Source organism: Gordionus sp. m RMFG-2023, chromosome 3 (assembly GCF_954871325.1).
Source record: "Gordionus sp. m RMFG-2023 chromosome 3, tfGorSpeb1-WG-v2, whole genome shotgun sequence".
Lineage (NCBI taxonomy): Eukaryota > Metazoa > Nematomorpha > Gordioida > Chordodea > Parachordodidae > Gordionus > Gordionus sp. m RMFG-2023.
This window is the reverse complement of record NC_088777.1, coordinates 24,348,592-24,364,063: the sequence shown is the minus strand read 5'-3', so window position 1 is coordinate 24,364,063 and position 15,472 is coordinate 24,348,592. Positions and strand designations below refer to the sequence as shown.

The following is a 15,472-nucleotide window of genomic DNA, read 5'->3' as shown; positions in this document are numbered from 1 at the left end:
TACAAAATATCGTACCTAAAAAAGAAATATAATTAGGGTACCATTAATACGCAACAATTTTATTTCATTAATTAATTTTAAAAACGTCTTGATTAAAATTTTGGCCAAAATAATATTATGTAAGCATTGTCGCAATTAAATTTCCTTGTAAACTGTAAATTGATTATATTATAATTGAAGGATTTTTTAGTATCCTAATTTTAATTGTCTAAAATGAGTATAAATAGTAATAATAAAAAATGTAAAATCGATGATCTAAAATTAAAAGATTGTGATAATAAAAATTACATTAATTTTAGCTGTTTGTTGTGAATTTAAGAAAGTTAATATAAAACATTCTTACTTGACACTAAATACCATAGATTTATATTAACATAGCATGCTCAACGCCCAATTTTTTAATGTTATAAAAACAACAACATTTAAAGTCATTTCCAAAGATACGACATTTAATTTAAAAAGCATGTTTATAATGTTTTAATGTTAAATATTTCATATAATATAAAAATAATTAATTCGCCTAAACCTGTTTTTGCCACCATGAGCGGGCGGGAAGGAATAAAAATCATGCCTCCACCCATAATTCCGAGTAAATATAAATATTTCTACGTTTTCTTAAAAATTAATTATTAAATTTTTTCTAAAAATATATTACATATCGAATATACATCATTAAACTGCAAATTCAATTGTGACTCTGAATATATATAGATATGTAATTATTTATTTTTAATTAAAGATGCTCAATTATGTAACAAGATTTTACCAAATATAATGGGTTTAGAGTCTAATAAAATGAGTATTTCTCCTTATCTAATATAAACACAAAAACCTATTTTTGTTGCATAGCTCCAAGCTAGTCCCTAATATTTTGATATTTACCTGATTTTATTTTAATATTAGTTTTATATTATGTAAGTTAGAATATTTGACGATATAGTAAAAATTATTTGTGACATTTTTAATAACAGTCAGGGGCGGACTGGCCATATGACCCGGTGGGCATTTTGCCCACGAGGCCTCAAGAAAATGTCGATTTTTGAGGCCGATCAGAGGAAAATATCAAAATAGAGGCCGATTACAAAAAAATTATTATAATATCTCTATGATTTGAATATCACATTCCTTGAGAATTGTCATGTCGTTTACTACATTTTAATGCATAATATATCAATAACGTCGCTTGACGCTACACATTATTACCAAGTTCTTTTCTTTGTTTTTTTCAAATGAAGTGAAAATGCTTCCGTTTGCGTAGAGTGAAAGCTAAGTTTTGATTAATTTATTATATTATATTTTTATACATTGATTTATTGTAGAAATAATATAGCCAAACTTGTTCTTAATTAATTGAAATCAAATAAAATCCAGGTAGGGGAATCAGATAAAAAGATGGAGGCTAGGGTAAAATAGAATAATTCATCTGGCCAAAATAAGTTGAGAAGGCTGTAAAAAATAGATGAGATACACGTGAAAAAACCCTTAGATAGATATATGGTAAAGAGAGCTTGCTCCCAATAACGATAAATGCACTTCGATTTATAATAGATAATAAATTATTTGAGACAAAAACTTAATAATTTATGTAAATTTAAGACTCTCAGCTATAATATATTTGGAAATTTTTGAAATATGGGGCTACTTTCATATCTATAAACTAAAAAATTAGGTACTTTGTCAGCATGGTAAATGATAGAAGATGCTAAATCTTCTGTATCATCGATTCAAAATAGAGCAAAGAAATGGCTTCTAATTTAAATGAAACACTTTCATATTTAAAGCTCCCGGAGAGTATCAGGGTACAGAAAGCTCTGCCAAAAATTGAATAGGACGAGCGAAGAGAATATATAGGATAAATGGCAAGATGAACATCCCCAAGAATCGATTGACCTTTATAAGTTCGAAGTATTTCGTCCTATAATTGATCAAATTATAAACAGCTTTTCGGAACGGCTTTCTGCGAATTGAGAGCTTATTTTGAATGTGCAATAGCATCCAAGACATTTTGATGAAATAAATAGTAAAGGTATTTCTGAAAAGGTCTTGGAAAAACTGACACAATTGGCTTATATATATTGAATGTTTAATTACGTAACGAATTATGTTCATTTGCCAGTGTATTCAAAGATTTGGTAACAGAATTAAATGAAACGGACGATGATAACGTATGTACAAGTGAGGAGTCAAATGAAGAAGATGGAATATTAGAATATGATAATAACTCAGTGTGATAATAAATGTAACAATTGTTTAATATGCGTGTATGAAATTCTTAGATACAATATGCACACGAGTGCATTCACTAATTTTTAGCATATAAATGCATTTTAACTTTATCGTTTACGCAGGTTAATTGCGAGAAATCATTTAGTAAATTAAAAATTATAAAAATAAGCTGAGAGCTAATATTGACCAAGAAAATTTAGAAGCGTTTTTAATGATATCAGTTGAACGAGAACTATTAGCGTAGATTGAACTAGAAGATATTTCTGTATATTTGCGCAAAGGTTCAAAGTTAATGAGAGATTTATTAACGTAAAAATTATAAATTTTCTTAATTCTTTTATTAGAATCTTATTAATATTATCTACAATATGATCGGTGTAGGATTTTATAAGTGCAGAAATTTTATTCTCTGTAATATTGTATAACTGCAATAATTTTATATTTATAATTAATTGATTTAATATATTGAGTATACATTTTTTTAATATTTAACTTGTGATGTATGTTTTGATTTTAATGTGCAATATCGTTGTAAATCTAATATAAAATATATATTCAGTGAATATTATTTTATATAGGTAATGAATATGATTTTAGTGCATTTTTTAAAAATAAAATATATGATTATCGTATAATACTTTTATTTTACTAAGAATGTAAAACGTTTGTTATTTTCAAAAAATAAGAAGTAATAATCATTTAAATCAAAGAAGCCATTTAAGGGAAACCGGTCGAAGACCGGGCAAAAGCGGGCCGAAGGCCCGCAAAATGGGGGTATGGGGGCTTCGCCTCCATATAAATGAAACTGCTATAAAAAATGCCCACGAGGCCGTAGTGTCGCCAGTCCGCTAACAGTTGATAGATGATTTTGCAAAAACTCCAGTATCACCTATTGATCTAATAAAAATAGCACTCATTTAATAAAAATATATACACTCATAAATTTAAAAAAAAAAATTATCTATATTATAATTTTCCGATGTCCTCACTACGTCATCGTGACGTCATGTCATCGTGACGTCATGTCATCGTGACGTCATGTCATCGTGACGTCATGTCATCGTTACGTCATGTCATCGTTACGTCATGTCATCGTTACGTCATGTCATCGTTACGTCATGTCATCGTTACGTCATGTCATCGTTACGTCATGTCATCGTTACGTCATGTCATCGTTACGTCATGTCATCAGTACGTATTTATTTATTTATTTTTTATTTGTTTTTTTATAAACAGATGTTCATACCAAATTTGAATTCCTGAAATCAGAAGAAGTAATTTATTTGTTGATTTTTTATGATCATATCTATTTTTACAGACTATCATTTTCCTTGACTGAAATCGGAGTGCCAGATACCAATTTTTAGAGATTATCATTTTATTTGAATTCCTGAAATCAGAAGAAGTAATTTATTTGTTCATTTTTTATGATCATATCTATTTTTAGAGACTATCATTTTCCTTGAATTCAATCGGAGTGCCAATTATTTAAAAAAATTCTCTAAATAAGGGCACTCTTAAACAGACTTAATCAAAGTTTTCTTTTGAAGAAGTAAGATTATTAAATTAAGCTAAATTCTTTTTTAAAAAAAGAAAAGATATATACTCAAATAAGAATATTAAATTAAGTTAATTATACTAATTATTTTATCTACTAGTTGAGAAATTTTTTTATAAATTATAAGGTCTTGAACGCGTGGAAATTTTTTCCAAATATTATGAGCTTGGACCTGGCTTGAAATTTTTTAATGTTAAATGTTAGTCTTATGTAACCAGTAATATATTTACAAAGAATTTTGGTATTGGGTTCAAGCTCATTTAAATATATTTTGACTCAAATAATAGTTTCCACTCTTAGTCCTAATGGGTTGGACTCAATGACATTGCTTGGACTTGACCTAAATGGGGAGGGGGAGGGGTTTTAAAAATTATATAAATTGGATATGATTTTTATATAAAAGGTAACATCTTTTTTAAAAAACGAATAAAATTCTCATTCTCCGTCATTTTTGACGGGCTATCTACTAGTATCTTTATAATATATAATAGAATTCTAAAAAAAATTGTTCAGAGGAGCTATCAAAAAATATTTTTTGTCTCAGTTGGGTTATCAAAAAATTTTTTCGTTTAGGAAGCTATCAGGGACCATTAAAAAAATTTCATTGAGAGAGCTATTCATAATTTCCAGGGAACTCTACCCTGTATCTGTCAATTTGTAATTGATATTTATGAAGGTTTGCCAATAAGCCACTATAGAAAAAAGTTAATGATATTTTTTTACATATTTGATAAAATGTTTTTGTCTGTTGTAAGAATCAGATGTTTGAATTCATTCATTATATTATAAGCGATCGTGACCAAGAAATTATCTAGATATTGTTATAAAAAAATATTGCTAAAATTATATACTACGTTTTAATTCTGAGTATAAATAAATGTTAATTTAGTCTCATTAAATTAAACCAACTTGTAATTATAATAAAGGAATCGTCTAACTGATGTAACTGTTGTAAGTTGATAAAGCTATCATGCAAATTTTTTCAATAAATTTATCAGCTCATAGATTTTAACAGCTATGTTTACTTATGTAGGATGTTAAAACTATAAATAGAGGTAATAACTATTTTTAGCAAAGGGCAACTAAAACGAAGCTGAGTATTATTTATTTAAAAAATAAGTATAAGTAAGAGAGTATAGTCATTGTAAAAAATGTTTTAAACATAGTTTAAAAAGAATTTATTTATTATAGCTTTAAAATAAATTAAACGCACAATAAGAATTCCACTTCTGAATTAATGATAGAAAATATTACAACTCATATTATAACCATTGATTATAACTATTAAACGTGTCATATGATAGTTGCTAAATAAATTAGCGTTCTTAACTGGGTCAATTTGAGCTGATTTTTAAAACGACTAACTCAATTCAATATTTTATCCAGAAAATATTATGCAAGCCTATAGATTTCGCTCATATATGGCACATAGGATTGAACATCTATTGGAAAAATCTAGCCACTTAGGCACTATTTTCCTGGCTATAATGTTGAGTTAGCCGTTTTTAAAAATCGGCTCAAATCGAGCCCTTTGTCAACACTATACCGTTGATTTTGATTAGCTGTCACTCAAGTCAGTTTTTAGCCTAATTTTATACATATTTTTATAATAAGATAACATGGCTTTTATCAAAAAATTATTTAATATTACCAATTTTGAGAATAAAAAGAAAAAACTCGATATTCACCAGTATTTAAATCTCAATGAGGACCCAGAACAGATTTGGGATCTTATAAAAGAATTAGGTGATGGTGCATATGGTAAAGTCTATAAAGTAATTAAATATCGATCAATTTATATTTAAAGCTATTTCGCCCAACATAAGAAATATTTAAATTTATTATATATTGGTTTAGTTTAATTTTTGATATATAATTAAAGTAGACGGCTGTATTTAAAAAAATTATAAAGTGAAAAATAATGTTTAAATTTGTTGTTATTGATTTATTATTAGGATTACCTTATTTATCAGTAATTACAAATTAGCATTGATCATTACCTTGTATGTGTTATTCAATTATCAAATTTTGAACAAAATCTTTTAAAAATAAATATATTACTATTTATTACAAAATTCTACATAACTACAGCAATAATATATTGTTATATTTATTATTAGAAAATGTTTATTACACTGATTATCATTTAAAACTAAAAATATTCAATTCTTTAACCCTTTTTTAAATAGTTTTTTTGCACAATACCTCTAAGTAACAGATAAAATATTTATATTCTTTCAAAAAACATGACTTGACACATGCATATCCAGGTTTCTACTATAGGTAGGGCCAATATTTACACCATAAATTTATTTGAAGATCTTTTCTTATCATAGAAATTTGGCTATATAATATTTTTATAAAAATAATTTTGGGTTTTCACTTATATTTTTTATATAAAAATCAGAGTTGTTAAAGTTCTACTGTAGCACACTATCTTGGTAGCTATAGCTAATAGCATGCTACTTTTTTTTCCAATGATTTTTTTAATGTGCTCCTTTAAAAATATAATGAATGTAACTATAAATGGAAATTTATAATATCATAATTTATATTTTCAATTTGAATTATAAACCTAAATCATCTGGTGTAAATTATTTAAAATATCATCTCAAATGGATATCTAAATTGATGTAAGTGAGTCAGACAATTATGATATTAATGAAATGGAAGGTTCCCTGGAAGAAAATGTCCTTGATAACAATAATACAAATTCTCCATTTCAAAATGAGGAAATATTTTCAAATTAATCTAAAAACAAAAAATGGCTACAAATTTATATGTTCACACTATAAAAAAAATATATCCTCAAATAAATCTAGTAGCTATAAATCAGAAACACCTAAAGGTAATTGTTATATTTAAATTCTAATAGTATTTTTATTTTGTAAGAATGCTCACAACAATTTTAAAGGGATACAAAAACATCTTAATAATTTTGGTATAGGGGACATTCAAAAAGACCAATTCAATTCAAGCTAAATTTTAAAAATATTGCACATACCAATATTTCTCAGAAATTGGCTGATAAAGTTATTGTCTATTTTATATTTGGCACAGTTCAGCCAATTTCATTGGTACTATTATGATTAAAACTTTTTCCCCTGGTACAACAATTTTTGTTGCCAGGCATTAATGATTGAGATAGCAACAAAGATGCTCTAGTTAGAACCATTAAAACTTCCACTGATATTTTTTTGAAATTAAAGATTCTAATATAATAGAAAATCCCCTAGATACGTTTTTTTAAATCTAAAAATACAAATGAATATTTTTTATAATTTTTCTTATATTATAAATATGTATATAAAATTAAATACTGCCTGCGCTCAAGTGTTAGTATTGAGAGATTATTTAGTAAGGCGGAACTTATACTTTCTGTTCGTCGCTCTAGACTTGGGCATGATAGAAATAATTTTATTATTAAAATGCAAAATATAAATAAATTTTTTTTTTTAAAATGACTTCAATTTATTAAAAATATATAGTTTTCTCACATCAAATATAAAATAAATTAAATCAATATTATATAAAAACCGAGGTGGGACTACAAGTACCCAAAAAACATGCGTAATTATATTTTAAAATTGTGATTTGAAGGTTTTGTTTTAAAAAATAAAATTCTTTAGGTTCTGATGTAAGGGCTCTTATCTTAACCCCTATATTTTTTAAAAACTTTAAAGTTCCACTTGGCATATGTCCAAGGGAAGAGATAACAATTGGTGTAAAAATATAATTTGTGAATTTGGAATATTTCATTGTTTTTTTTTCTCGGCTATATCAACCGGATTAGAATTTAAATTTTTTGGGAAGAAGATACACATGTGAAGTCCCAAATTAAGGATTTCCCTAAAGACCAGATGGCTTAACCGGAAGTTAAGCCATCTGGTCTTAAGCCATCATCTAACGATAAATTTGTAGGCTCCAGGATGTTTGGTATTCGGGCCCTGGTAATATTACCATATAGTTATTTTTATTACATAAATTATAGTCTTTTTAAATAAATTTTTATAAATGTTGATTTTTATGTATTATATACTAGGCAATTACATTATAAACAATAAATATAACAAAAATATTTCTAATTTTTTAAATAAAAAGTAGCCTATAAGGTAGCCATAGCTACATTTAAAAAATAGTAGCTAATAGTGTTCTACTTTTTTTTGATGAGTAGCAATTACAGTAATGCGCTACTTTTAAAAGTAGGGTTTAACAACTCTGATAAAATGCTTTTTTCTAAAAATTTTGAATTATAGTTGTTATTAAAAGATCTTAATTTTTAAAAAAATTTATTTCAAATTTCATAATATATTTATTACATATTATGTTACATTGATGTTATTATATAAATAGGTGATTTATCAATAAAAATATTTTATATACTTTTAAATTTATGTTTAAAAAAAGTATATGCAAGGAGTAGAGTAATAAGTGCAAAATTGTTTCATTTGAGTCAATTTTTAAAAATGGCTAACTCAGTATTTTATCTAGAAAAATATTTGAAGCTCGAGTTTTGCAAATAGATATCCAAAACTTTGTGCCATCTATGAGCAAAATCTTCAGGCTTGTTTAAAATTTTTCTGGAAAGTACTGAGTTGGCCCTTTATAATCAAAAGAAGCGATTTTGCAACACTAGATAGGGATTAAAAATTAATGAATGTTTACAGAATACAAAATCAAATATGATATTGGATAGGTAATCGGTCGATATAAATAATATATCATATTAGGTCTGATCGGCATCCAAAAAGTAGTATCGGTACACTCCTAGCTTATGATATTTACGAAAACAGGAAAATTTGCGATGTGGATCGATTAACACCTGCTTTGACATCAAATTACAGAAATGATAGAAAATAAATATGCACAAATTTTATATCCATTTATCCTATATATGTTTTGAAATTTAATTTTATCTTGTTTTTGGATTTTTGGCAAAGAACAAAAAGAAAAAATTTTAATGGGTTACCTTTAAGAAAACTGAATAATGGATGAATTATGGATAATATCAAAAATAACGATAAGATATTCACCTAAGATGATATTATATAGCCTTTACTAAAGTCTGGTTTTTTTAAAATTTTCTATAACCTTGCCTTGATAACAAGCTATTTGCAATTTTATAGTCAAATTTGCTTGTATTTACCAACACTTTCAGTTTTAAGTATAATTAACCCTCAAAAATTAAAAAAAAAATTAGCTGACAAATCTATAAAAAATATCATCGACAAATTTCTTAACTAATAGAAAAGAAGTATTTCTTATTAATTTTTTTTATAAATTGCATGGATTAATTTTTAATAAATCATAATATATTGCTAGACTGTTTTTTTTCCTATGAATACTGCATATGATTTAGGGATGTACCTATATTTTTTATCGGATCGGGCCGATATTTCACCCATATTGAAATATTGGTTATCGGCCAATATTATAAAATTTCCGATCCTATATAAATGGCGTCTTTAACAAAAATAAAATGTTATAAATTTTTTAAAAAAGTTATATCTAAAATCATTTATTCTTATAAATAAAATCAAAATCCATTTTTATATATATTTTTTTAATAATAATAATTTATTAATAAACATTCTGCCATATTGTTATTTTTTTTGCGCATTCAGTTTATAAAAGTGTTGGATAATCTCTTCAGAATCTGTTTTTAGTGAAGCAGGTGATATTGGCAGTTACCATCGCCACAGGCTGACTTCTGATAATTGGAAATTTTGATATATATCTAAAAAGAAATCTTCGATATATTAATGTTAAATATTATTTTAAATATTTTTTCAAATTTCATAATAAATTTGTTATTATGTATATAGATTAATGTTATTACTTATTATATAAAAGTGATTTAACAATAAAAATATTTTATATACTTTTAGAATTGCAATTGAATTGAATATAAACTATACTGATCATTATAATATATTTAATGACATAAGTTATGGTATAGTTAAATTATTGATGCTATACTAATTAAAGTATATTAAAAATTAAAACCGTTGGTATCTTTACAGAATACAAAATTAGATATAATATTGGATCGGTAATCGGCCGATACCAATTTAATATCGGGAATATCGGATCAGCCTCCAAAAAATGATATCGGTACACCCCCAATGATGATGATATAATTTTTTTGGAATTGATGGCAAGAATTGAAATGTGGGGGGGGGGCTAGTTATTATGTAGACTCTATTGTCAAAAAGTAAAACCATAGTTTAGATCATTTCATAAATCAACCACGATTTGGCTGACCACCTTTGATTTTTTAATTGGTAAACAATTAAAGGTTAATGTAACTAAGATATGGCCAAAAGTTTAGTATCCTGTCTTTTATATTTTTTAAAATATTAGGGTTCAAAGTGGCTATAATGCCGTATTTTTACCATTATTTGCTTCCAATCAATTAAGCATATCATAAAAACTACACAAGTATAAATAAAAAATTTAATATCAAAATTAGTGATCTGCATCGGGCCTAATTTTTTAAACTTGGCTGGGCCTGAAATTTAAAAAAAATGCCCTGTCCATCCCGATCCCCAAATTTTTTTTTTTATTTGTTCTAAAAAGCCCGAACCGAAATAAAAAATAATATTTGCCTCCTGGCCCTTCCTGAATTTATTTAAATATAGAAAAATTTAATTTTTTTTTATTTTTAATAAAATAAATAGAAAATATTAACGCTTTGTTTCTTGCAAGAATTTTGAAATATATTAATTTATTTGACAAATATATGATATCATATTTAAAATTTAAGCCCGACCTGGTCTAGCTCAAAATTTTTTTAAAAAAAATATTAGGCCCGACCCAGCCCGAAAGCCGTTCGCAACGGGTACAGGCCGAACCGTGATTTGCAGATATCTAATCAATATCACGTACAAAGATTATTCTTTTAGATAAAATTTTTTTTTGATTTTTACAATTTCCGGCCATTTTATATAATATTTAAGGATTAAACCCTTTAAAGTTCTGCGAACTAATTTGACATCATCAACTTGCATGTTATTTTATAACTTCTAAGAACGCGTGATGATTTAATGAGGCATTACAATATAATTATATAATAATTTCATGCGTATTTATTAATTATCAGGATAATATAGGCTTTTGCTTGTATTTTATTACGTTTTAACTCCTTCATTTTTATGTTCCGACTTTGGCCAAATTATAAACGTTCCATTAGTTTTATACCTTCTATTACTAGTGGATTACACATAGAATCTGATAATATTTATAATGCTAGCATTTCTTAAGAACATAATTTTTCTATTTAGGCGCACGTAGATGCCATATGGAATCATTATTTTTTTATAAATATAAAATTTAAACTAAAAATTTACCCGGCCCGGTTATTTTAAATAAAAAAATATTCAATGCCGGGCCTGCAGGGCTCTGATGATTTTTTGGAAATAATACCACCTTTAATTATAAAAAATTCAGGAGACCTTACTAAACTCTTCTATTTTTATAAAATAAATTTGATCCGGGACGCGGCCAGCTTCATTCTCAAAATCGATAAAAATTATTAGAAAAGTGTGTAAACGGGGGCGTCTTTGTATAAAGTTACATATTAATCAGTTTTTCATGGTTTTTCTTAACGTATTTGATATAATATAAATGATAATTCATCTCGTAAATGAAAATGACAACGGGAGTTTCAATCAATAAAAGAAATTGTCAACCGATAAAAGAAATTCATTTTATTATAAAATTATTTATTCGTCCATATAATATATATTTAATGAATCTTAATAAAATATATGTTCAATCAAGTTTAGAATGAATCAGAATCTTGAGTATTTCATATCAGCCTGGTTCGTGAGCCTCAAAGATGAAAAAAATTACAAGTTTCGCATTGTAAAATTTTAAATTGCTTATATCTTAAAAATATTTTAAAAAATGATATATATATATATATCATTTTATAGGTAGATCTGGCGAGGAAAAAAAAATTGTGCCAATTTGCTTTAGCTTACGGTTTACGTTTACACGTGTTTTTAAGCAAAAAGGGGGTAGTTTTCGAAAAAATTTTTGCTTTTTATTTTAGACCCTTTTATAAATATATAAATATAGGCGACAGCTCTTCCTGAATATTGATTTTTTTTAAATTGAAATTTCATTTGTATTATATATAAAGATGTGGCAATTTAAATTTATTTGCTTAAATATTTAATTATTTATATTTCTAACTATATTTTAAATAATGGAAGGAATTAGATTATCTGTATTTCTATGTTATTAATAAAGATAAATAATAAAAATAAATGAAAAAGATTTGATATTGGAATCTTGAAACATTATTAAGATGTCTAAGGAGCATTTTCCCCCATTGCCCCCTTGTTTAATTGGTACTTATCTTAGAATTTAAAAATATTTTTGTATAAAGAGTAAAAATATCCTAATATTGGTAAGGTAGCACCAAAATCTTAACCATAATCCATAATTTCTTATAACGCCATCTAATTATAAAATGTTTATTCCAGAAGAGCCAATAGCATCGCTATGGTTTTCATATTGTATATATATTTATAAAAGGTGTTTAAATAGAAGACAATTTTTTTTCGAAAACCATTGGTTAAAAACATCCGTGAAGCCGTAAGCAAGAATTTAAAGGCAAAATGTCGACAAATTTTTTATTCTTTCAATAGACCTCTAGAGATTTATTTTACTTATAAAATCATATATTTATTTATTTTTACATAGTTTTTGAGATATAAGCAATTTAAATAATTTATAGGCTCGAAACTCGCCATTTTTTGCACCTTTGAAGCCCTATATCTCAGGATACCGATGTCCAAGCAAGCTAAAATAAACGGCCTTCTCATTTTTTTTACCAATTTAAATAATTCCATCATTTTTTTAACTATTTTAAAAGAGGTCGGCCGAATTTTGATTTGACATATAAAAATTTCTTTTATTGATTGAAACCCCGCTTATTGTTATTTTTACTCACAAGATTAATAATACTTTAAATTATATTAAATACGCTAAGAAAAACTATTAAAAACTGATTAATATTTAATTTTATACAAAGACGCCCCTCTTTGGGAAAATATTTGTACACTTTTCTAGTCATTTTTACCGATTTTGAGAATGAATTTGGACGCGTCCCAGACCGATTTTTTTTATAAATATAGAAGAGGAGTTTAATAATGTCTCCTAAATTTTTTATAAAAATAAAAGGCTGTTATTTCCAAATTTTTTTTAATTCTTGTATATTAAATAAAATGACCGGAAATTGGAAAAATCAAAAATAAAATTTATCTAAAAATATAATCTTTATACGTAATTTTGCTATTAAATTTGTTATTTACACTTATGTAGTTTTTAGGATATGTTTAATTGAATGAAGACAGTGAATGGTAAAAATACGACAACAAATTTTGAAAATTTCTTAATTACATTACACTTTCTTTGCTTACCAAATTTTGAAAAAAATCGAAAGGGGTCAGCCGAAAGTCTAATTTTTTGCTCATTTGACATCGAATGACAGTTCTGATTTGGATTTCTCTTTTTTGCTAATTTTTATTAAAAATTTTTATTTTTGCTTATATTTTTATTAGAATAAAATTTTTATAGGTGGTTAAATTGTTAATAGCTTAAGGAGGTGTAGAAGTCCCTAATCATTGGTATTGATCAGTTGAATAGAATTTTTTTTCTAACATTGATAAATTTACCCTTAAAAGTAAGTAGTTACAGGTATTTATTAAAAAACTAACGATATAGTTATATATATCACAGTTACAGTGCAAATTACTTTGTAAATTATTTATGTAACTCATCATTTTTTTAAAATTTTTATATGTACTATCAAAAATCTATTAAAATTACTCATTTCTAATATTTTGTGATTTACAAATTTTTATCAAAGGAGTTTAAATGAGAATACAATATAAATAAATAATTTCACTGAATAAATAGACAATTCATAAAATATATTCATACTAAAATAAAAATCATAATGTTGCTTCCTCATCAAGAACTTGTAAGTAACATTTATCAAAAATGTTTTTCTTTTGCAGAAAGCTGTATATTTATAGGTCCTCAATCATCACCTATAAAAGTTCGAATCTTTTTAATTATTATAGACATGATTTTTATCATTGGGAGGACCATTTCCAAAAATGAATATTTTAATAATAAAAACTGACATGAATTTTATCACATGATTATCTATTTTTTTTAAAATAAATATTTATTAGCTTTTTGTTTCTCCTGAACGTTAAAGACTACAAGGTCCTGCAGTAAGGAATATATTTGCACCAAAAAATATAAGTAATACAATATAATATTTATAAAAAAGCTTATTAAAGATTTATTTACTTTAATAATAATATAAACTATTTTATATTGATATAATGTAGTCTCAAAAATTATTAATTAAATTAATAATAAAATGTGAATATCTAAATAAAGTTATGTCTAATTAGTAATGATCTTCTATTTTTCAAAAATAAAAATAATAATGACTTTTTGAAATATAAATATTTACTTTCATTTCATATCCCTTTTATATCCTACATAACTTAAGTCTTATGTTTTTATTAACAAGAATTGTTCAAAGGAAATTTAGCTAGGTCATTTTTAATAATTATAAACTTTTGGTGTTACATATATTTAAGTTAAAGTAGCATTAATTTATATTAAATTCTAAAGTAATTTTTATTAGAAAGCTATTTTTCAGGTGTTCTTATTATCAAAGTATTTTAATAAGAAGTGTTATATTTTGTTTTGTTTTTTTTAAAATATAACAACTTTACTCTATGATAACTTTGACAATATGTCCTAATATATATTTAGATACATCTTAATAATTTTTTTATTAAATTCCCTTATTATGTTGATTTTTTTTATCAAGTCTAAATTAATTTTTTTTTCAAATATACAACTATAAAATTTATAAGTTTTTTAACAATAGCAAATATAATTCTCCTAATGCTTGAATTTGATTGAATTGCTAGAGATGATAAATGCACCATTTGATACACGCATGTGGCCCTAGATACATGCCAAATTAAAACATAAAATGTAATTAATAACTTACCAAGAACATTTTTTACAGCATTGATAAATCATTTTTCAAAATAAATGTATATTCTTGTGGGATCTATATCTAAATTATGTTCATTTGCTATTTAAGTTATTTGAGTTTTTTTTGTAAAAGGCAGTAAACCCCCGTTATCACAAATAATTTATATGATACGCGTATAACATATAACTGAATGAATCCTTCAGTTTATAGTTTGTGGTTTCCATCAAACATTAGTTACCTTAAATATATCTCTACTTTATAAAATGTAAAGCAAAATATTTTATATTTACCATTTAAAGTATTTAATAAAGATGTTCACATATTTTATTTCTAAATTCTTAATTCCACAGATTTTTTTTCTTCAAGGTTTTTTTTCCCTCAGATTTTTCGGTTGAGTTTTTTTCCATAGGCTTTTTCGGGATTCATTAAAAATAGATTTATAAATTAATAAATATTTAATCTCAAATTTTTATTTAATAAAAAATTGATATATTTAAAAAAACATTTCTGAAAATTATATTTAAAAGATTATATAATAAAATTTTGATTAATTATGATTAATTGCTATTTAGCAATGCAGTATTTAGTCATGCCTAAATATATTAAAGCTCAGAATTTAAAAATTTATATATATTCCTCTATAATCG

General features: G+C 25.2%; 1 protein-coding gene across 5 annotated transcripts in view; it reads left to right on the top strand.

The window, feature by feature from the left end:
• The first annotated feature begins 5,376 nt into the window (after positions 1–5,376).
• LOC135925862 (serine/threonine-protein kinase 10-like) overlaps positions 5,377–15,472 on the top strand; it is a 121,155-nt gene continuing 111,059 nt past the window's right edge. For all 5 annotated transcript variants that reach the window (XM_065461391.1, XM_065461388.1, XM_065461389.1 and 2 more), the window contains exon 1: positions 5,377–5,559. In XM_065461391.1, coding sequence (XP_065317463.1) covers positions 5,404–5,559 — 156 coding nt within the window. In that variant the 5' untranslated portion in view covers positions 5,377–5,403. The remainder of the gene's footprint in view (positions 5,560–15,472) is intronic.